Source organism: Nipponia nippon, unplaced genomic scaffold (genome assembly GCF_047370975.1).
Source record: "Nipponia nippon isolate SJK-2023a ecotype South Korea unplaced genomic scaffold, ASM4737097v1 scaffold_12, whole genome shotgun sequence".
NCBI lineage: Eukaryota > Metazoa > Chordata > Aves > Pelecaniformes > Threskiornithidae > Nipponia > Nipponia nippon.
The window spans coordinates 7595804-7617366 of record NW_028262313.1 but is presented as its reverse complement, the minus strand read 5'-3'; the positions used below and the strand labels follow the sequence as shown (position 1 = coordinate 7617366).

Sequence of the window (21563 nt, the reverse complement as noted above, 5' to 3'; positions counted from 1 at the left end):
CACCCCGCCCCGCCCTCCCCGTGACGTCACACGCCACCCCCGCCGGCCGCAGCCGTTGGTACGGCCCCCTGCCGCAGGCACCGCCTCTCACCCCCGCGCCGCGGTGGTAGAGGCTGGGCCGGGGGCTCAGCGGCATCCGGCTCCGCCCCCCCCCCCGCGGCAGTTGGTACGTCCCGGGACCGCCCGGCGGCAGCGCAGGAGTCGGTGCGGCCCAGGGCCTCCCCCCGCGCCCGCCTCAGTGGTAGAGGCCGCGATCGCTCCTGTTCGTCAGCGCCGCCGTTGCCTCAGTTGGAGCCCGCTGCCGCCGCCGCCGTCCCTGGAGCCCCCTGCTCCCTCTGGCAGTGTATGAGTGATCTATAACCCGAGCCCGCCATGTCCACTCCGGCCCGTAGGCGCCTCATGCGGGACTTCAAGAGGTACCGAGGCCGCCGGCTGAGGGGAAAGGGGAGGGCGGGCGGGAGGAGGGCGAAGGGCCCGGCTCTACCGGGGGAGGAGGGGGGCAGCACAACATGGCGGCGGGGTAGGGCGCGCTCCGCTGATTGCGTACCGCCGGTCGGCGCTGCCTGCCTGCGGGTTACGCTGTTTGCGCAGCGGCGTGTAGCTACCTGCCTGGGTTACGCTGTTTGCGCAGGGACGGCCGCTGGCCCCGGCGGGGGGGGGGGGGGGCGGCGGGGCCGGCGCCTCAGCCCTCTCAGCCCTCCCTGTGCCCCGCAGGCTGCAGGAGGATCCCCCGGCCGGGGTGAGCGGGGCCCCCTCCGAGAACAACATCATGGTGTGGAACGCCGTCATCTTCGGGTGAGTCGGGCGGCGGCGGGGGGCCGGGGGCGGCAGGCCGCGGGGGCCGGTACCGCTCTGCCTCGGGGGGCGGCTGACCGCCTGCCCGCGGGGTAACGCTGTGCTCTGCTTTTCCCTCCTCTAGGCCCGAGGGGACCCCTTTCGAGGACGGTAAGTGCGGCTACGTGCGGGCCTGGTGTTTGGCTTTCTGGGGGTAAACTGCTGCAGGTTGACACGGCCTTGGTGTGTCACCGCCGTGGACTTTGCAACAGGTGTGGGCCTGGGGATGGAGAAGGGGCATGGGCGCACGTTCACTTGACCACGCGTCCCTGTGCTGCATCCAGGGCTTATGTAAATATATATATATATTTTTTTTTTATTCTACTCCAAGAAAGTGTTGTAGATTTAGATTGCTAGGTTGATTTACAGAAACATACAAATTAACTTGTAGGGGCTAGCTTGTAATTGCTAAATCTGACTATCCTAAGCCTAATTTAACGTACCATTTTAAGGAACTCCAGGCTTTTCTGTTGAACGCTGGATCACGTTTTTAGGGACACTCATATTTGGAGAACTGTCGAAAACCTGGTATAGAACCATTGTAATTTGTTTTGAGTACTGGTTTTTCTGATGCTGGAAGTGTTTTGCGAGTAGGTCCCAACGTGAGTCAGCTGAAGCAGGGAATGGGCTGAATGTTTGAGGAAGTTCAGAACGGATCTTTTGTTTTCTTTTCTTGGCATCTACTTCACTCTGCTACAATCGGTACCATTCAGGGTTAAAGATTTGAAAGACTTTTTAACTTTAAAAGCTGACTAAATAGGTCCTTATATATTTGTGTCCTGGTAGCTTCTGTCTGGTCTTATTGTCTTTTATAGCTTTGCTGTATGAATACTTCAGCATCTTTGTGAAAACTTGTTAGACATGAAATAGTGTCTAACTGAAATCAGTGATGTTTTTTTTTTTTAAGATACTTTCAGTGCAGGCTATAATTAATCCTAGATCTCCATGACTCATGACAAAAGCATAGGAAGAATTCCTTAACTCTTATGTTGTTCTTGGCTAACTCCTTTGTCTCTGTTTATCCTTGGAGGTAGCACCTGTGGGCTTGCCTGTAAATTGCAGATTTTTTTTTTCTGTGAAGATTTTGAAGATTTTAAATATTTCAGGCCTAAGAAAACTCCAAAGACTCCAGTTACTTTTTTTAACGTAGTCGATCAGTTAGGAAACTTGCTATAGTAGCAAGAAGTAGCTTCAGAAGTCTGGTGTTTCGAACTTCAGTATTCTATAACATCGCATAATAGAGCAGGTAGACTAAATGTATTCTGTTATCTCATCTTGTAAACTTTAAAGAAGGGCTCCCTTAAACTTCTGTGAGGGTTGCTAGAGCTGCTTAGGTTCTTGGTGCGCCGCCACTAATAGTGTGATTCACTGTTTGGAGCAGAAAGCCGTCTCCTTGTAGTGCATTAAAATGCAGGTTGTTTCCATGTTCAGGCTCTTCCAGCTCAGTGTGGGGTTAACAGATGCTATAAGGGCTTTTTTCCATATATTTCCATGTAGTTGCAGAAGGTTGGAGACTGCTTTTGAGAGCCCTGACATACTGATTTTGTCTGTGCTTTCCACTGTGGCAGCATTGTGCCTTTATCTCGAATACTTAGGACATGTTGCACTCGCAGCAGTTCGAAGCTCAAACAGATGCTTGAGTCTGCTACTGCTGTCTTTCTGCTTTGGTTGATGTAATAATCTCGGTGTGTGATGGATTGCTCTTTTCATAGCAAAGTGTGTGTTTTCACAGTATGCGCTCAGGAAAATAGATATGTCTTGTGTTGCAGGATAAGCTTATCTCCTTTTCTCTGGGACATATCTTACATTGTGCTAGATAACAAAATACTAAGTGGTGCCTAGAGATACGGGTGCATTGGTGCCTCAGCTGTGCTTTTGCATTAAGTGAGTCGAGTAGCACAGCTCAGATAATGGTAGCACAGTTCAGATGCAGTTTAGGTTAATGTAGGTACAATTAAGGGATTTTTTTATTTAACAGTATTGAGCTGTTAGTTTGGGCTTGTTTTGTAACTGTGCAGGCCCTTGTGAGTCAAAGGTACACTGGAGCTCTGTAATCTTTCTTGTGAAGCCTTTGCAGGCCGGTGTTTTTCGGAAGTAGCTTTGTATTTTCGTTTTTAGGCCCTGTCACTTCCTGGTGACACTGTAAGACTTCAGATACCTCAGCTCTTCTGAAAGTAGCCTGTGAATTTTTTTTTTATTGTTGTTGAACTAGAGTTGTAATAATTTCAACATCGTGAGAATTACTGTTCTTTATCCTCATTCTGGTGAGGTCCTTCTCCAGTCTCAGCTTCTGAGGTTTCTTAGCTTTGTCTGAACTGGAAACCTGAAGTTCAAACACGTTTGTTTACTTGCTGTGCAGCATAATGCAGCTAACAACCCTGCCTCCCCTCCGCCCCCAGACTTCAGAGGGTGTTTTCACAACTCGGTGCGCAGGCTGACTCGGCCTCGGAGCAACTACTAATTTAGATCAGCAGCATAACTTCCATCCACTGGTTTAAGAGGATTCGATTGCAGGTGTCTGCAGGAGGACCCCAGGGATATTTATCCTGCCCTTCACCATATTTCTAAGACTCTATATGTGTGTGGCATCTAAAGTGGTAGTGCTGTCACAGTGATGGAAACCCGGGCTCTCCCAGGCCTTCAGACCTGTTTCTCTGAAACTAGATGATGATATTGTGGTTAGTGCAGGATTCCTGGCTTGGAGAGAGTTAAGGAACACAGCTATTGGAGTATCCTGTCTTGCTGTTATAGCGCAGGAGGCTTGAACAGAGAAAGCAAGGCATTTGCCTTCTGTATGGTTAGTCCCTTGCTTACGGAATATGGATTCTGCGTCCTTGTGTAGGAGAGGCAGAGATTGTCCTTGCTTTATGGGCAGTGGAATAGAGGGGGCTGCTCTTGCTCCTTGCAGTGAGGCGGGCCCGGCAGGGACATGGGTGCTGCTCTGGCAGGGGTTACTCGGACCAGTACGGGGTCATGGAGAAGCCTCTGTGTTAGCCGTCTGAGAGTCCCGCATCCCGAGGCAGGAGAAACAGATCAATAAGGTGAGTAAGTACAAGAGAGAAAAGAGAACGTTCTAAGATCAGTGATGATCCTAATATCAATAATGACAGTGAATATGATAATTTATGTTTTAAAATTGGCTGTCTAGGGCAAGTTGCAAGGAATACCAGTTGAAAGCTTTGAAATTAGTGACAGAAGAGACTGGACGCTGAAGGCCTCATTCCCAGCTGTGTGTTTCGTGATGCCTGTTTCACTTGTGTGGGCTTTTAGTGTGAGTGACCCTCGGACTTTGGTTCATCGAATCTCTGGATTTGTCCTTTAATAAAGCTCAGCAACGAGGTGTTGGGTACTGTGGAGCTCTTTCAAAGAGCCACTGCCACTCCGGGTCTTGACTTGGAAATGGAGTAGGTAGATAACTCCAGCTGGAAGCTGTCTAACTACTCACTCAGATTTGTGTTAAAGCAATGCTGTCCTGTCCCTGGTGGGACAGATAGCCTCCCCTTCTTTCAGTAGTTTTAAATGGATTCTAAGACCGACCTGCCCTTGTTACTGTATTTTGGCCATCTTATCTGTCCCCTCTGCTCCCACTTCAGTCAGTGTTCTAGAATAGCATTCATTTTCTCAAGTGTGCTTGTTGAACTTTACTGTTTGATGGTTTGTGCTGAGTTTCCAACCTACTGCTTGCTTAGTCACTCTTCCACAGAAGAAAGTGCCTGCTTCCTACCTCATAAGGAGACTACTGAGAATCAGAACTGGGGCAGGGAGAGCTGGGAATCTCTTTAGGATTTAGAATCAAATCTCTAAGCATTTGATTCTAAGGGGCCAATATTGCTTTGGACTGTCACCGTATAGGGAAGGAAATGTAGTCCTGAGCTGATGTTTGCAGCTGGTAGAAGTTGTTTGTAACTTTCTAGTGCTGGCTTTCAGGCTGATCTCAGATCTGGCTCTGTGCCTCTGGATTAGCTGGAGCAAAGCTTGAAAGCCCCACTGCAGACTTCCGTGAATTTGAACAATCTTAACTGTACTGCTCTTGTTCTTTGTTTTACAGTAAGATAGCATGCTGTTGGCTCTCTGCTCTTAGGCTGCTAATAAAAAACAAACATGTGAAAACTTATTTTTAGGATGTTGAGACTTCCCAGTGCTGTACAGAAAGCTCTGAAGCATCTGTACTCTGTCTTCGTATGCAAACTGGAACGTTAAAGCAATGACCTTCATTTCTTGCAACTCAATGTTATAGTTTATCTATCTCCTTATAAAGGAAGTAGTCCCTGGGAAATACTGCAGGTTCTTGCTGATCTGAAAAAAAGGAAAATGGGTTGAAAAATCTGTTTTCTGGCTACCAGTTGTTGGCAGATGTTTGCCAGCCAAACGAAGGAATACATTAATTATATTAGTGCTGGAAAGCTCCCTCACAGTAGGAAGCAAGGATGAGCTTTATATCTGAGCTCCTGAGATTTAATTTGGGCACTGAGTGTTGGGGGAGAACATGTCATTGATATGTAAGAATGCCTTTTCAAAAAAGGTAGTGTGTCTGCCCTGGCAGCTTGTAACAGCTCTTACTGCAAGGTGCGTTCCTTTTACAGGAGAGCTATATATTTGTATGAAGGTGCTTCAGATATTTCTCCCTGGGCATACCCGGGAACTTCATAAACTGCCTCCCGGATTGGTTGGTCTGAGGTGATAGCATGGTAAAGAGAAGCTTGCATGTTTTGAAGTGGAGTATGTCGAGCTCCTTAGTTACTGATCTGAATCACTAGCAGTGCTTTGTCCCTTGGACCCGTATTTATGCAGCTTAGTTGACAGACTTATTCTCAGATTGTCATAGCCTAAGGAGAAGGGCTGAAATAACTTATGTTGGTGCAGGCTGTTAAAACGATTGGATTGGGACTTAGCTACACAGTTTTCTGTTTCTGCTTAATCAGCCTTTCTCAAAGGAAGACTAGTTAGTGTGAAGTAAATGAACAGATTTTTATTTTGAAGTGAAGTGTCTGATTTGGATGCTGCTTTCAGTACTACTTTTCTGCAGTAAGACCTGATTACCTTACAGTTGTTGATAAAAATGTATTTTCTTGAAATTTAAACAGGAAATAAATAAGAAGGTCCTTGTCATGATAGCATATTCCAGCCTCTAGGACTTAAATCATGGGCTGTTACACAGATGGTTATACACCCACTTGTGTTGTTTTTACAGTGCGGCGGGATTAGGCTTTGTGGAAGAAAACCTCAAGGGCAGATTTATTTCCTTACACAAACCTTTTGACTGGGGTGGTGGTTTTGGCAATAAAAGTAAGTCACAGGAGATACTCTCATACCAGTACTGTCTGGGACTTCAGAGTTAATTATTAACTCCAAAGAGAGTAGAAGAATTGTCATAGGACCGAGCAATCCGTATTCCCTATCCGACATGCATGTCTGAGTACAATAGTATCGGTTTGTGCTTGTGGAGGGATGCTACTTATTCATCCCTTGTGTAAATTCATTCTGAATAAAGGTTACTTATCTCTTTCTCAACTCCAGGAACTTTCAAACTTACAATAGAATTCACAGAAGAATATCCAAATAAACCACCTACTGTTAGATTTGTCTCTAAAATGTTTCATCCAAATGGTAAGTACTTACACAATGTTTCTTCGTGTTTTTTTTTTTCTTTTTTTTAGTTATAGCTTGCTATAGTGCTGTAGAAAAAGGTCTGTTTATTATAAGAGTTTCCACTATCTAATAAGCTAGCAAGATTCCAGTGCGAATATGAATATGTGAGCAGTGCTCAGGCTTGAAATGAAAGGGGCAATAAAAGGTGCCTCTTGCCTTTCAGGTGTTACAGCACAGTTTTGATGAGATGCTCTTCTCTCTCAACTGCCTGTTGTTAAACCTTAAAGAAGAATATTTTGTACTTAAATAGCAGTGCCTTGGACTTTTCTCTAATGTATTGCATACATAGCATAATGGCACTGCTGAATGCAGTTGTCCCTCTTTGCTTTTCTTCCCCAAAATGCCTGTAAGAATGCTATACCTTGAAATGTAGTGCTAGTTTCTATAGCCAGTGATAGTAAGGTCATTTCATTCCTCCCCTTCCTTGGTAATTAAAGGTTGGAGATGTATTCCTTGCTTCCAAACAAATATTAGCTTTGTGAAGAAATACTGGAAACTTTCAAATGTAGCAAGTAAGCGTGTGTGGGTAAAGTGCATCGAGGGGAGGTTGTTCTAAAGCAGCTGTGAGAAAGGTGACTAGACACTGACTGTTGTAGCTACTTTCTGGGGAAACCTTATATGGAAGCAGCCTTTTGCTTGTGTTCTTTATTTGGTTCACTTGTGGGTAGCTTAAATTTTTTTGCCTTAAAATCTGTTCATGGTTTTCCGTAGTGATAGTTGCAATGTCACAGAGAAGCTTGATGTTGAAGAATAAGCAGGGGCTGAGTTTAAATACATCAGGCAGCTGTCGGTGACAAGCTTCACCTCTTCCCACCTACAGGCTTGTTTGCTGGATTTAAGTCTGTCAGACAGTATTGACTTTTGTAGTGTTTGTCAGTACGTAGGTTTTCGGGATCAGGCAACGCTAGGAAAAAACTGAGTAGCTGCACAACTTCTGTTTTAAGCCATTCTTCTTGAACCTTTTCTAGTCTATGCAGATGGTAGTATATGTCTGGATATTCTTCAGAATCGTTGGAGTCCCACTTACGATGTCTCCTCCATCTTAACATCCATACAGGTAAAAAGAACTCTGCATGAAAAGGCAGAATGAAATTAGGATGCTTTGACAAAAACAACTCAGGCAACCCTTTTTTCCCCCCCCCTCCTGAGAGCCAGTGTAGCAGCTATGCCTTGGTATTTGCTGAAGTGTGAACACCTCCCAGCCGTAAATTGACCAGGCAGTGACAGCAGGTGGTGGCTGAAGGGACCCATCCAGCAGTGGCACTCCTTGGCTATCAGTTAAACAGCCACCTGCACTGCTATGAGTAAAACTGATAGCAAAAGCTTCCAATAACTTACAACCGGAATAACGCAGTGCACCTCACCTGTATCTAGATGAACTCCTGCACTCCTATTAGTATGAGTAGCTCAAGGAATATGTTGGAAAACTATGCGTACTTTCAAGTGCCTAAGAATCTTTTTCTCTTTGCACAGTCTCTATTGGATGAGCCAAATCCTAACAGTCCAGCAAACAGCCAGGCAGCTCAGCTATACCAAGAGAATAAGCGGGAATATGAAAAACGGGTTTCTGCAATAGTAGAACAGAGCTGGCGTGACTGTTGACCCAGGATGATGCAAATGAACACTCTGTTGATGAGGAAAATAAACAAAGTGTCTCAGTCATCTTTTTCCTCCTAGCATTTACTTTGAAAGCAGAATAGCTGTTGTGCTGTTGCCACCCTCCCTTGCTGAAGCTTCTTCTCCTTGGACATCAGAAAGCACCCACTTTGAAGTCAAATGTTCTGTACTTGGGTTACTTGCAAAAGAGTTACTGATGCTGAATTCATTTTCTGTGGTCCCTCTCCAGTCTTAGGGCAGTATTGTGCATTTCTGTAGTGTACACTAAGCTTTTAATTGTAATTGTGTTATACACAGTGATGCTTATGTGTAGCTTGATAAAAGGGATGTTTATATACATACACATTTTTTAACTGATATTAACTAAAGTGCTGATCTGTCCAGGCTGGTCATTTACCTCTACTATTGGTTTAGACCCCACTGCATTTGTAAGTACTGAGTGAAGAAATAACCTCGTTTCCCTTTTGTATTGGTTTATCAAATCCCTTACTCATGGGGGAAAAAACCAACTCGTCAACTGATTCCAATTCAAATATTTAGTAAGACCGTGGAATGCTAGTTACTTCAGCACTTCACACGCAAGATTTATGTACAGATATACATAAATCACTACAGTTGTGGTACTTTGATCTTTGCTGAGGGTGAGAAACAACCCCCCCCCCTTTTTTTTTTTATTTTATTTTAAAGGACATGCCTACAGAGACTGCTTCAGTAGGTTTCTATAGTCCTGTCACTGAGGCATTACTGGACAAACCCAGGTAGAGCTGTGGTACTCTGAGCGAAAGACCTTCCACATTAAGGAAGAGGTAAAACCTGAAGTGCTCCAGCGGTGGAATTACTCTCCTTCAGTGTCTTTCTCCTGCCCCTTATCTTTAGCTGAGAAAGATAAGTTCTTTGGGATCCAACTTTGCCTTGTGGAAAGTTTGAATAAAGTACGGGGCAGGCACTTGAATCTCTGCAGTTTCTGTGCTTTGTAGAGTACTGTGTGGTTTGTGTGAGCTGCCGCCGCACGCTCGAGTTTGTTTCCCTTCAGTTTTATGAAAATATTTTTTTCAACTCTGGAGAAACATTTGTAAGTCCAGACTCACTTTTTTTGGTAAGGCTGAGTTTCTACATTTGGATACAGTACCTTAAGCAGCAGTGTGGGATGAAACCTACAGTTGTGTTGTCCACTGTTCCAGTGTCTTTTGTGTGCACATTGGTCTATTAGTTGAGAAGTTTAACTTTGCACAAGTAACCCATGTAAGAAACTGTACATTTTTCAAAAGTTGTAAATAAAGTGTAACCTTAGTGCTTATTGTATAAATAGGCAAGAGGTGTACAACTGTGGTTCTTTTAACTGGGATGCAAGGATTCTGGTGCGGGATCAAGCTCCAGGTAGACGCTTGCAGCAGGACTGTGAAACACTTCCGAACCTTTGGGGGGGTAGGTGCTGTGCCAGTTGTGGCACAGGGGTAATTAATAAATCTGTCCTTCCAGCCAGGAGGAGGTGTGAGGGGTGAAGGAGGGGAAACAGGCCAGGATCAATGGGAGAAACAGACACAAGTGTTGACAAAAACGGAGCCTAGGACCCTGAGTGAGTTACACAACTTAATGAATTGTTATTTTCCTCCTGTCTTCTGAGGGAGAGAACAGGATTTTAAATGACACGTAACAAAAGCTGGTACTGCTGCTGAGCTCTACAATTAAGATAGCAGCTGCCACGCTCTTTCAAAAAATTAAATGGGGTTTATACCTGCTGTGACAACAGCTCATGGCCCAAACAGGCCTTTTGTCTGACACGGAACAGCCTTCTACCATTGAAGTCCTGCTGAAGTGACACTGGCTTGTTTTCCTAAAGGACAGTGTCTTACTGTTAGAGACCAGTGGGGAAAAGAAAAAAAACAACCTAAAAAACCTCTGCCCGACCCCCTGCACTGACAGGGACGACTGATGCCAACCAGGAGCGTCCGAACCACTGCCCTGCACCAGCTGTAGCGATTTCTGCAAGCAGAACCCTTTCTGAATGGTCCGTGTCAGTCTAATGTCACAGAAGCTCTTCTATCAGTCCCACCCTGTTTCTATTTGTCTTGCTAGTCACTAAAAAAAAAAAAAGATGGAGTGGACTCTTAAGGCAGCCAGAAACAAGAGCTGCACAGAGATTAAAAAAAATAAATAAAAAATTACTCTCACCATCACACCCTCTGGGGTCAGGCCTTCAGCCACTCACCCACGCAGCAAAGGGGGGTGGCCGAGGGTCACAGCCCTGCCCAAGGCAGCGCCCTGCATGGACTCAGGCGAGACAGCCGCCCCTGCTGAGGTACCATCATGTTTAACCCCCAAAAGAGGGGTTTTTCACCCCAAATACCGCAGCGGTGCTCTTGCTGCCTTTATTGCCATCACCAAGCTTTGAAGACCTGCCGCATCGCCAAGTTATGGCGGGGGAGCCGCGCTCCGGCTTGCAGGAATATCATCTCCCTAGAAAGTACCAGGCTTCTTCCACTCCTACATCACCATCTGCTCGAGCCCAGCGTTCCTGAGAGCAGAATTCAGAAGCAGAGAGAGGGAATAACGCACACAAAAAAAAAAACCCCAAACAACAAAACCAACGTACTTTCAGAATTAACTGCCAGATTATTTTTGTACAAAGACAGCAGCAGCACATTTGTATTTCCGCAGTCCGAGCCGCCAGAAGCTGTCCTGCAGCCATCCAGCAGAGGAGGGAATGCTCGCGCTCGTCTTACCTGCCAGGGCAGCCTCTTCCCTGTCACGCTGCGGGGATGAAAACGCCTCTACCGGCACATCAGCGGGGTGTTCCGCTCCATCAGCAGAGGTCGGTCACCCTCTCCTCAGCGCTGAGAGTATTTAAAAAGAAAACAGAACAGGAGGCGGGAAAAAAGCTAGAGGATGATGTAAAGAGATGGTGAGGCAAATATAGGCAGCAGAAAAACAAAAGCGATAGCTGAGACACAAAGCAACAGGAGGACAGACAAGAAAATATTTCGTTAGGACTGGCTTTGTGCTAAAGAATCACCAGCGGGCCCTACTGGTGACAGAAAAACCCCAGCACCTCCAGGCACGTCTCACTCGTGGCTCTTCCGAGGTCAGTTCCTAACCTCCGTGTTTCCCAAGCACGAAGCCAGCGCTCTGCCGAGGCTCACAAAGCACGCGGTAATGGCACAGGCGGTGGTCGGGGCCTGCTTCCCCGGCAAGGAGAGGAGCGCTCCGGCCCCGGCAGCGCACACCCGTCCTGGAGCGACGCCACACTCACACCACACCGCAGCGCGACACCGGAACATTTACCTGTCACTCACCGTGACACACACAAGCACAGGTAACAGTAACGGAGCAGAGATATCATTAGGCACAGCTTTGATTTTGCTCAGGATTAAAGAGCTTAAAGTAAAAAAAAAAAAAAAAAAGTTATATAACAGCCCCCACAAGCTCCACGAGCATCTTGGAGCGTGGGCTCTGCGCTCACCTCCAGTTTTTATCTTTCACACTTCACCATGGTATTTGCACGTCAGGCAGCGCTCCGAGGTAAAAAATGCGCTGGAATTACCTCAGTCCGATACGCTGCCGATTAAGGTGCAGGCAGTCATTCTCGGTACGGGAGACTCAAGGTAGAAATCTATGAGTAAAACTGTACTCCTAAACTGGTTAAGAACATCTCCCTGCACACATACACAGCAGAGACAAGCCCTCGCTACATATATTTCTCAAGAATAAATGCAGTTTTCACACTTTTTTTTTTTATACAAAGTGTGACAAATCCTGTTTTTTTCCAGAAATAAAACTTTATTTTTATTGTCATTAATACCAACTTTACATACAGGTTTATTCCCCCAGACTGCATTTCCTTTGCTTTTTATTTTTTATTTTTTTTTTTAAAAAAAAAAGGCATTTTTTTTCCTTCCTTGGTCAAGAAGAATAAGGGAACTATAATTTTAAATGATGTCAAATTCCTTCTCGTTGGACATGTGGTTTTGCTATTACAAAACTATTAAAATGTGAAGGAACAAGTAATATCAAAGACACATACAGTAACAGCACTACTGCTTTTGGGCTGTGCTAATATACTTGAACAGAACTTGGTCAGTTCTAAACGTCTAACAACATCTTAGAAATTATATTAACGAAGTAGAAGACTTTTAACGTTAATATAACCCACAACAAGAAAAATGCAGCATCTTTCTTTAATCGAATACCTAGGAAGCTCAGTCTCTGGTAAAACGGGACGCCTAACCTCAGTTTGCCTGAGGCATAATAAGCTCGTAATGCCCAACCTGGCCTTCTTGCTTCAGCTGGTCTAGCAGATCCTCCTTGCGCCGCTTCCTGCTTACCACCAGGTACCTGTTGTGCCCCTGCCCGTGAGATTTACTTTTAAGACCATATTTTTGGGCGATCTGATGTATCTGCTTGCGCTCATCCATGGTCAGTTCTCTAGAGAAAGTCAAGTCAATGTGACTTTCGGAGCGTGCATAGTTTCGAATGATCTCTTCAATATCTCTTTTAGCGATTTTGTTCACCCTTTCTACGTCAAGCCCGAGTCCTTCCCTTTTAAACTGCTCCTTCACTGAAATAGGCTCTCTAATTCCTTCACCGTCTTTCCCTAGGCCGCCGCCCGTCCAGCCCATCTTTCTTAAAATTTGATTCCCGATGTTGTCTTCTTTGATCTTCTGTTTGAAAGCCTCTTCTGCTGATCGACCCCGAATCTCATTTCTGGAGATGACGTCTTCGACGGTGCCTTTCTTCAGGTTATTAACAACAGTTGGCTGAGTCTTTTTGAGGATTTTCACGGCTTCCTCTGCTGCCTCATGCTTGACAGATTTCTTCACTCCAACTGCTTCTGCGATGAATTCATCTTCAAGCAGCACCTTGCATTTCCATCGCATGCCAGTCATCCTTTCAAAGACATACTCCACCGTCATCTTGTTGAACTGGGCGGTGTCATTCAGCGTACACACCGGATTACTGGAGTTCTCATAAACCACGAGGTCCTTCAGGTCCTTCTTCCTTCCGGACCCCCGCGACGAGCAGCCCACTTTCTGAACCTGGGTCACTTTGATGGCCGCTATATTTGACTGCATCTTCTGCAGAATTTTCAATGCCTCCTCAGCCGCCGCGTGCTTGCTGGTCTTTTTAGTGCCAAATCCCTCGGCTAGGCAGTGATCTTGCAGATACACTTGACAACGCCACGAGCGGTTGGGCATTAATTCGTATTTATATTCAACAGACATTTTGTTATATGAGGCAGAATTGTTAAGTATTCCTATTGCGTCGCTGGCGTTCTCTGTGAGGACGAAACTAGTCCAGTGTTTGTTGGTATTAGTGGAACCTTTCGCGGACTCAGTACCAGGCTGCATCGGGACACAGTCCCTGTTGGCAACTACAAACTCCTCATGAGGTTTGAGAGCAGGAGGGAAATCTGGGCGACTGACGCCCGCCTCGCACACCACCAAGTCCTCGTGATACGTGTGCTTGAACTTCCGCTGAACAACCCTAACTTCCACAGACTTCTTCAGCAGCTTGACTGCCAGCTCCGCGGCTCGATCCCTGGATCCGTTTTTGCTGCCGGCATAACCGGTGGTCAGGTAGACGTTCTGACATCGCACTTCACAGGCGAAGCCATCTGTTAGGAGCTTCTTGCTCTTGGGGAGGTCAGCAGGGGCGATTTCTTTCAGAGGAACATAAATATATTCAGGATTTGTCTTGCATGCCTGAATTGAACGTGTCAAAAGATACGTATAGTTAATTTTATCAGTCCCAGTGTTTGCATCTGGGTTAGCAAGATTTTTCCAGACAGCTGCTGACAGTTTCTCGATAAAACTCTGCTTCAGCATTATAGCTGACGGAGGGAAAGTCTCTGATGCGGACTGGACAGTCGAAGGAGAAACGGGAACCTGCAACATGCTGCTTGTGGTAGAGTCCATACTATTCACAGCCGCCTTGGCTGCTGCTGCCTGGCCTGCAAAGCCAAACCCAGCCGAGTTGGAGAGCTGGGGATCCACCTCCCGTGCACTCGCAAAAGAATTTGCGCAGTTTTCGGCTGGCTGCGCTATGCTGTTTGTATTCGCCTCCTGGTTCACCTCCTGCATTTGGTTATCCAGAGAATCTTCCTTCTTGCCGTCCTTCTCAGCACTGGTGACAAAGTGTATGGGTTCAAAACGTGGTCGCACCCGGAACCTGGGGACCATCTTTTTGGGCGGCTCAGGAATCTCTTCCAGTTCTGGACCTACAGAGCAGAAGAAAACGACAAGATTACCAATGTGTGCTATGACAGGGAGACAATGTTTTCACAGAGTGATCTCCGGGAGGAGCCTGCAGGCTCCGAACACAGGATTCCCACTTCTTAGCCACAAACCAAAAGGTTTCCTTCTGAAGATATTCACAATTGATCAAATACGACCATTCATTCTTGCGCGGGTCACTACAGTGGTATTTCCAGCTGCACAACTACCACACAAAAACCTCTACGTATTTAGTTACGTGGGTTTTAGGTCTGAATCACTTGCTCTGCCCCTCAACATTGCCCACTGAACCCATCCAGTCATTGCTGAAGTTAATCCATTCAAAGCTACTAAAACAAGTAACAACGATGGCCAGTAAGACAGAACACCGGAGCGGGACCGGAGCCTCAGCTCTGACTGCCGCAGGGTTGCAGGATGATCTCAGATAAACTACTTCATCTTCAGGTCTTCTTATTTGCTGGAGGAACACAGTGATACTGAGCCCTCCTTTCCAAAACACCCAGCGCCGTTGATGACAGTGCAAACAGAAGCATATTTTCTGTAAATATAACTACCCTCGGCTGAAGGACACCAAACATGGAGAAATCTGCCCGAGCCTCAGGCGACAGCTGCAGTGGCTGGGGGAGCCCCATTACACGTTACTGGTAGACCTCTGGTTTCTTAACCAGAAGAAGTACAAATGAGGCAGAATGTCCTGATATGCACAGCTACTGCAGAAAAATGAGAATCAAACAGCTGATAAGCAAATACGTCACATCTAAAAGGTGGTTATACAAGACTTCTCCTGTGAAAGATTTAGCCCCCACACGCTGAAGTGGTACATGTGTGTAATTTCATCAGAGAAGCAAAAGACCGCCTTGGAACGGGCTGCCTAATCTGATGCCAGTGTGTGCAACCGTAATATAGGTCAGGCAACACATCTGTCTAGACGTCGCACTACCATAGCGTATTTATCATAGCCTAGTTCATTGCAGATGAAAAAACCCACTCTGCATACAGCATAAACAGGCCTTCATATTTAAAGCAGGTGACAAAGCTCTTACACATGCGTGAAATCCTTCGGTCGTCAGTTTTGATGAATTATGGCACGGTTTACGTTTCTTGCTCAGTTTGGTATTTTGATGATTGCGCTGCAGCAGCATCTAAAGGCTCTCACCAGCAGAGCAGCTCAGCTCCCTATGCTGTCTGTGTAATGTGCAATAGAGAACCCTTCCCTTCAGAGCTGCTGCCTGAGAGACAAACGAAACATGGGAGAAAAGCTGCCTTTTTCTCAGTTTCGCAGCTGGCCCATGGAAGCACAGAAAGATCGCTGGGTGGCAAAGTAAGGGAAGAAACTCTGGCAGAGCCAGGGATTATATCCAAGCCTAGAGGACTCCTGCACTGTCTGACCATTTACTGACAGACGCTGCCTCAGAAAGCAAGGGCTGCCTGCTCCCATCCACAGCCTGCACACGTGAACAATTCCCCTGTCCCTCCCTCTGGGAGAGGGCAGGGAGCTCTGAAGGTGCTGGGGAGGAGCCAGCGGATGGTGCCATTGAACTGCCAGCCCTCTCTGCCTGCTGCATTTCCTCCACTGGAAACGCTACAGCTGGAACATCGATCCCCGAGACCATGCGACTGGGCTGACACATGCAGGACACTTCCAGGCCCAGCAGGGAGGGGGAAAAAAAAATAAAAATTAAAAACCCACCACCCCGCAATGCTCCAGGCAGGCTGCAACTCACAATCAATAAGCTGAACTCCACACGTCCATGCACACGTACAAACCCTTCTCAGGCTGGAACATCACCCCTCACCACAGGGAAGAAGGGCAGACAGATACTTAATTACATAGATTCGATTCCCTAACACTGCCACCAGGGAAAATCACTTACCTGGTAATTTCAATGAAAAATGGTATTTTCTTAAGCAAAAAGAGAACTCTGCATGAATTACGTACGCCCCACAACACGGCAGCAGAGGGGAAACGGCTGCAGTCTAGCGGAGTACATCACGGTCACTTCTCTTCAGTTTGCCGTGCTGGCTCTCTCGGAGGTGGCCCCGTGGCACGTTGCTCTCCCCACGTTCCCACTAATGCCCACCAAACACCGACAGGGAGGGGTGTCTCCTTTGACACACAGGCAGATATACTCACTGTCAGATGGAGAGCGGTATCTTTTTAGCTTCCTGCTAGGGACCAACTCGTACGTCCTCATTTCTCCGATATCGATGCCTTCAGCCATCTTGAGAACCTTCTCCATGACCTGCAAGCCGTATCTGCGTGGATTCAACAGCAAACCACTTTAGAGCTGGTCCCACAGGGGCAACACACACACATGCACACGCAAGCTTTTATGATGCAAAACAAGAACTAAAGCTGCCTGAGACACAGTGCCTGGTGCGAGGGAGATGCTCCCCCTGATTCTGCTGGAGCATTTAACATGGGACCTGGCCACCGGCCTCGTGCCGTAGCTAGTTCAGTGCTGGCAGACCCAAGTGAACCCATTTGTGAATAACAAACTGTGCAGCCACCAAACTGATGGTGTTTTAAACTTAAATTTAAATACATTATCTGTCAAAATGTAACATTCGGCAGAGCCACTAGGAACGCTAAGGAACACAGGGGTGTGAAGGAGTCTCCGTGGGTATCGCGGCTTCAGTGAACTAAGCACAGGAGCGACTGGCTGGCACTGAAGTCTTGTCTGGGTCAGCAGCCACAGACCGTACGTCACCAATACCGACATCGCGGATGTCAGATGACAAAGCACTGCTCAGCCTTTATCGACCGCTCTTTAAAAAGCCATACTAGTTTCTAGCTTGGTAGCTGTAACTGATACATTTCAAGTCCCTGAGCCACGACAGAGGTGAGGTGGCTGTAACCAGCTCTGTGCAAAGCCTGGCCCTGCTGCAGCACGCTCGCAGTTCCACACAGGCAGGACGCACACTGTACAACCCCGTCCCCCTTGGCCTTACATTCCCGACCATCTAAGTTTTCCATTGCTCTGGGGATCTGTCACGTGCTTTCAAGCCATTTGCACGGCTGAAGCTGAACAAGAGAAAAACCCAAACCTTTCTAACCAAGGAGAACCTACAAACATGGCCTGAAACTAGCCTCTGACAGCTTCGCACTGTGGTCCAGAAAAGAAAAAAGGCAATCTCGCACCCGTTCCATGGTATGCTCGCCTTCAAAAGACAAAAAGCATCAGGTCACTGCCCACGGACAGGGAGCCCAAAACTCCCAACAGCAAGTGCCGCAACAACTTGCACCAGCTTTTAAATACTACTGTTCCAAGGGCTCTGGAAATCTACTCACTCTCCACTCAAGAAATGCCCTTACTTAGAGGGCCAGGTAGAAATTACCATTTCAATTACTGGGCGAGAACTCTGAACACACAGCGCTGCGGTCCCTGCTGCACCTGCAGGTACCCAGCACAGCTCAGCCCCCGGCAGAGAGGCAGTGGAACCGTGCACGGGAGGAAAACGCCAAGAGGGATCAAAGGGAGGTGGGCAGTGGTGATACCCCCATTCTCCCGCAGCCAGAAGGGAGAGGGGTGGGAATCTCTGTTCCTCCATCTGGCTTGCAGGGAGAAGAGTACACTGCCTGTGACCACAGAATCGTTTAGGTTGGAAAAGACCTTTAAGATCATCAAGTCCAATCATTAACCCAGCACTGCCAAGTCCACCACTAAACCATGTCCCTAAGCACCACATCTACCCATCTTTTGAATACCTCCAGGGATGGGGACTCAACCACTTCCCTGGGCAGCCTGTGCCAGTGCCTGACTAACCTTTCAGTGAAGAAGTTTTTCCTAATATCCAATCTAAACCTCCCCTGGCACAACTTGAGGCCGTTTCCTCTTGTCCTATCGCTTGTTACTTGGGAGAAGAGACCAACCCCCACCTCGCTACAACCTCCTTTCAGGCAGTTGTAGAGAGCGATAAGGTCTCCCCTCAGCCTCCTCTTCTCCAGGCTAAACAACCCCAGTTCCCTCAGCCGCTCCTCATCAGCCTTGTGCTCCAGACCCTTCACCAGCTTCGTTGCCCTTCTCTGGACACGCTCCAGCACTTCAATGTCCTTGTAGTGAGGGGCCCAACACTGAACACAGGATTCGAGGTGCGGCCTCACCAGTGCCGAGTACAGGGGGACGATCACCTCCCTGGTCCTGCTGGCCACACTATTCCTGTTACAAGCCAGGATGCTGTTGGCCTTCTTGGCCACCTGAGCACACTGCCGGCTCATGTTCAGTCAGCTGTTGACCAGCAACCCCAGGTCCTTTTCCACCAGGCAGCTCTCCAGCCACTCCTCCCCCAGCCTGTAGCGTTGCATGGGGTTGTTGTGACCCAAGTGCAGGACCCAGCACTGAGCCTTGTTGAACCTCATACACTTGGCCCCGGCCCATCGATCCAGCCTGTCCAGGTCCCTCTGCAGGGCCTTCCTACCCTCCAGCAGATCAACACTCCCACCCAACTTGGTGTTGTCTGCAAACTCACTGAGGGTGCACTCGATCCCCTCGTCCAGATCCTTGATAAAGATACTGAACAGAACTGGCCCCAGTACTGAGCCCTGGGGAACACCACTTGTGACCAGCTGCCAGCTGGATGGGAACATGAAGGACGATGCCCTTTAGATGTGACACGAGTGGGTCACTCTTCTTCACAAAGAATGGAGATATTTTGGGGCTCAGATTTCTGCCTGGGGGAAGATCAACCAGTCGCAACGTGTGTTTGTCTAACCTGGCCTTAGAAATCTCAACTTGTAGAGACTGCACGTGGAGGCAGAGGAATCCCATGCCTCCGATGCCTAACTAAAGTCTCCCTGGTGTGACTTAAATATGTTACCTCTTATCCTGATCCCAGTAGCTCTGGAGCACAATGCTTTCCTCCCTCCTCCCAGTTTGCAGCCACCTTTAACATATCTGAGAACACATGCATCTTCTGTCATCCATCCCTAAACTAAACGAATCCCGTTACTTAACTCCCTCCTCACAGACCAAGGTTTCTAAGCCTTCTGGACACTCTCCAGATCATCCCCCACCAGAACACTCCCTCAGGTGTCATCAGCAAAGGCTCTGATTTGTATTCACTCTGAGAAACAGATTGCCTTCAGCTAGCAAGTGATCAACGTTAAAAAAACCAAATCCCCCCCCCCAAAAAAAAACCAAAAGCAATGAACAAGCTTAAGAGAAAACAACAAAAATCCCCCAAACTTTGAAGTTATTCACTTGATACAGCAACAACAGCTCTTCCCGAGCAGCAAAAGGCAGTTCCAGAGAAAGCTGTGGGTCCCCTCCTTTCCCCAGACAACTCTAAGTAAAGCTGCCAATGGCTCTTCAACAGCGCAGCGTGTTGACCGTGCCTGTGCGGCGTGTTCACGCTCGTGCACAACACGAGCGTTGGGGAAACATCCTCACTGATCATGGCTCTGCACCACATCAGGCCTAAACCTATTGCTCACGTCTCCCCTGAGAGCTGCAGGTAGAGATGTTCATCAGGGAAAGCATGTGCGCTTACAGGCTTAAATTGCATAATTTTTTTAGGATTTTGGATCTTGCCACATAGTTCTTCACTTCTGTTATCAGCACCCTATAACGATATTATTGCATCGATTCCCAAAAGCACTATCACAAAGCAGGCCCTCCGTTAAGACAGCCCACAAACACATAACACGAGCTAATGGACCAAAGAGACTATGTCTTAAAAACATACGTTCAATTTTAACATACTACTCGAGCTTTAGAATTTGAAGCTGTTTTAAAACTCTGCTCAATTTTGGTGCTTGCAGAGCAGAACTGTTTAGTACTTGGACCAGAAAGAAATAAGAAAACACGCAGATCTACATTTAAAGATGTCAACTTGGCTCTGTACAAATGACACAAAATATTCCCCAACAAGGATAGCAACGTTAATAAAAGTCAAACTATATGCCCTTCAGCCTCTGCCACTGCACAATTTGCTGAAGCAAAGCAAATCGTTAAGCAGTTGCTTCTGTCTTTAAAGCCTTATGTCCAGTTAAAAATAATCACAACGTCGAAAGTGTCAGTCGGGAGGTGGGTGACGTTTCTGCAGATCTCCACAACCTCGCTAGTTACCGTACCGTAACAGCAACCCTGATGAAGGGAAACCTCGTCCATTCACCGGGCCTATTTCTCTCGGAAAAACGGAGCTTTAAGGGGGTGGGATAGGCAGCTTCATGCTCAGAGGGGTACTTTCTCCTCACTTAAATTACAAAGCACAATACCACATGCTTAACGACTCCTCCGGGGCGGGACATCAAGAACGACTTTCAAAACACGTACGCGCTTTTTCAGCAGCTCGCTCCCCTCCGCGTACAAACACGGGCACATCCGAGCGCGGGAAGCCGTCCGGGAGCCGGGGCTCCCTGCACCGGCCCCTTCCACCCCAGCTCTCCCGGGGTTACCGGTTCAAAGGCAGCTGCGGCCCAGATTCGGCCGAGCAGCAGCGGCCGCGGCGGGAGCCCCGGGGAGCGGCCGGAGGGAGCCGAGGCTCCTTCTCCCCGCCCGGCGGCGGCTTCAAACTTCCACCCCGGCTCCCGGCAGCCAGACCGGGCCGGCTCCGCGCTGCCTCGGCCGCCCCGAGGCCTCGGCAGGGCCCTCCCGAGGCCGGCTGACACGGCGGGACACCCAGGCCTGGCGGCGGGGCCCGCCACGGCCACCCCGGGCGGCCGCCTCAGGGCCCGGGCCCTCCCCGCAGCCCCGGGCCCGCCTCAAGCCCCCCCCCCCCCCGGTGCCGGGATGCCCCGGCGGGCCTCACCTGCAGCCCATGAAGACGTGGTTGGTCCAGAGGACGGAGAGCGAGAGGAGCTGGTCGATGGCGGCGCCGGGGTAGCCGTGGAGGTGGCGGAGGATGAAGCGGCGGCGCAGCCCCCATTGCCGCTCGGTCTCGTTGTACTGCCGCCACTGCTCCAGCACCGACTCGGGCACCGGCTCCGGCTCCGGCTCCGGCGGCGGCATGGCGGGCAGATCCTCCCTCGCCGAGGGGCCGTCCCCGCCGGTGGGCGCCGAGCCGGCGGGCACAGGCGCGCACACGGCGGCGGAAGCGGCCCGGGCGTGCCGGGGGGGAGCAGGCCCCACGTGCGGAGCAGGCCGCGGCTCGCTGCGGGCCGCCGGGGAGCGCCGGTACGGTACGGTACCGCAGGGTACGGCCCGGCCCCGGCCCCGGCCGCGCCGGTGTGGCGGGAGCTCGCCCCTCCCCTCCCCCCCCCCCCCCGCGCCGGTCTCTCCCGTCGCTCGCGCG

The 21563-nt window shown here is 48.6% G+C and overlaps 2 protein-coding genes across 3 annotated transcripts; one reads left to right on the top strand and one right to left on the bottom strand.

Annotated features, from left to right (window-relative positions):
* The first annotated feature begins 136 nt into the window (after nt 1-136).
* UBE2A (ubiquitin conjugating enzyme E2 A) lies at nt 137-9052 on the top strand. Of its 2 annotated transcripts, none has more exons than XM_087748622.1 (6): nt 137-416; nt 715-795; nt 920-945; nt 6352-6441; nt 7452-7540; nt 8788-9052. In XM_087748622.1, the coding sequence occupies exons 1-6, from the start codon at nt 373-375 to the stop codon at nt 8860-8862; spliced, it is 405 nt and encodes a 134-aa protein (XP_087604748.1). In that variant the 5' UTR covers nt 137-372; the 3' UTR covers nt 8863-9052. The 2 variants fall into 2 exon arrangements, with proteins under 2 accessions (XP_087604748.1, XP_087604746.1); XM_087748620.1 differs by having other exon boundaries at nt 7957-9052.
* A 2804-nt stretch (nt 9053-11856) lies between these two features.
* Nucleotides 11857-21544, bottom strand: NKRF (NFKB repressing factor). Its single transcript, XM_087748618.1, has 3 exons — nt 21081-21544; nt 16465-16586; nt 11857-14314 (listed from the first exon to the last, which is right to left on the bottom strand). The coding sequence occupies exons 1-3, from the start codon at nt 21278-21280 to the stop codon at nt 12327-12329; spliced, it is 2310 nt and encodes a 769-aa protein (XP_087604744.1). The 5' UTR covers nt 21281-21544; the 3' UTR covers nt 11857-12326.
* Nucleotides 21545-21563: the final 19 nt, after the last annotated feature.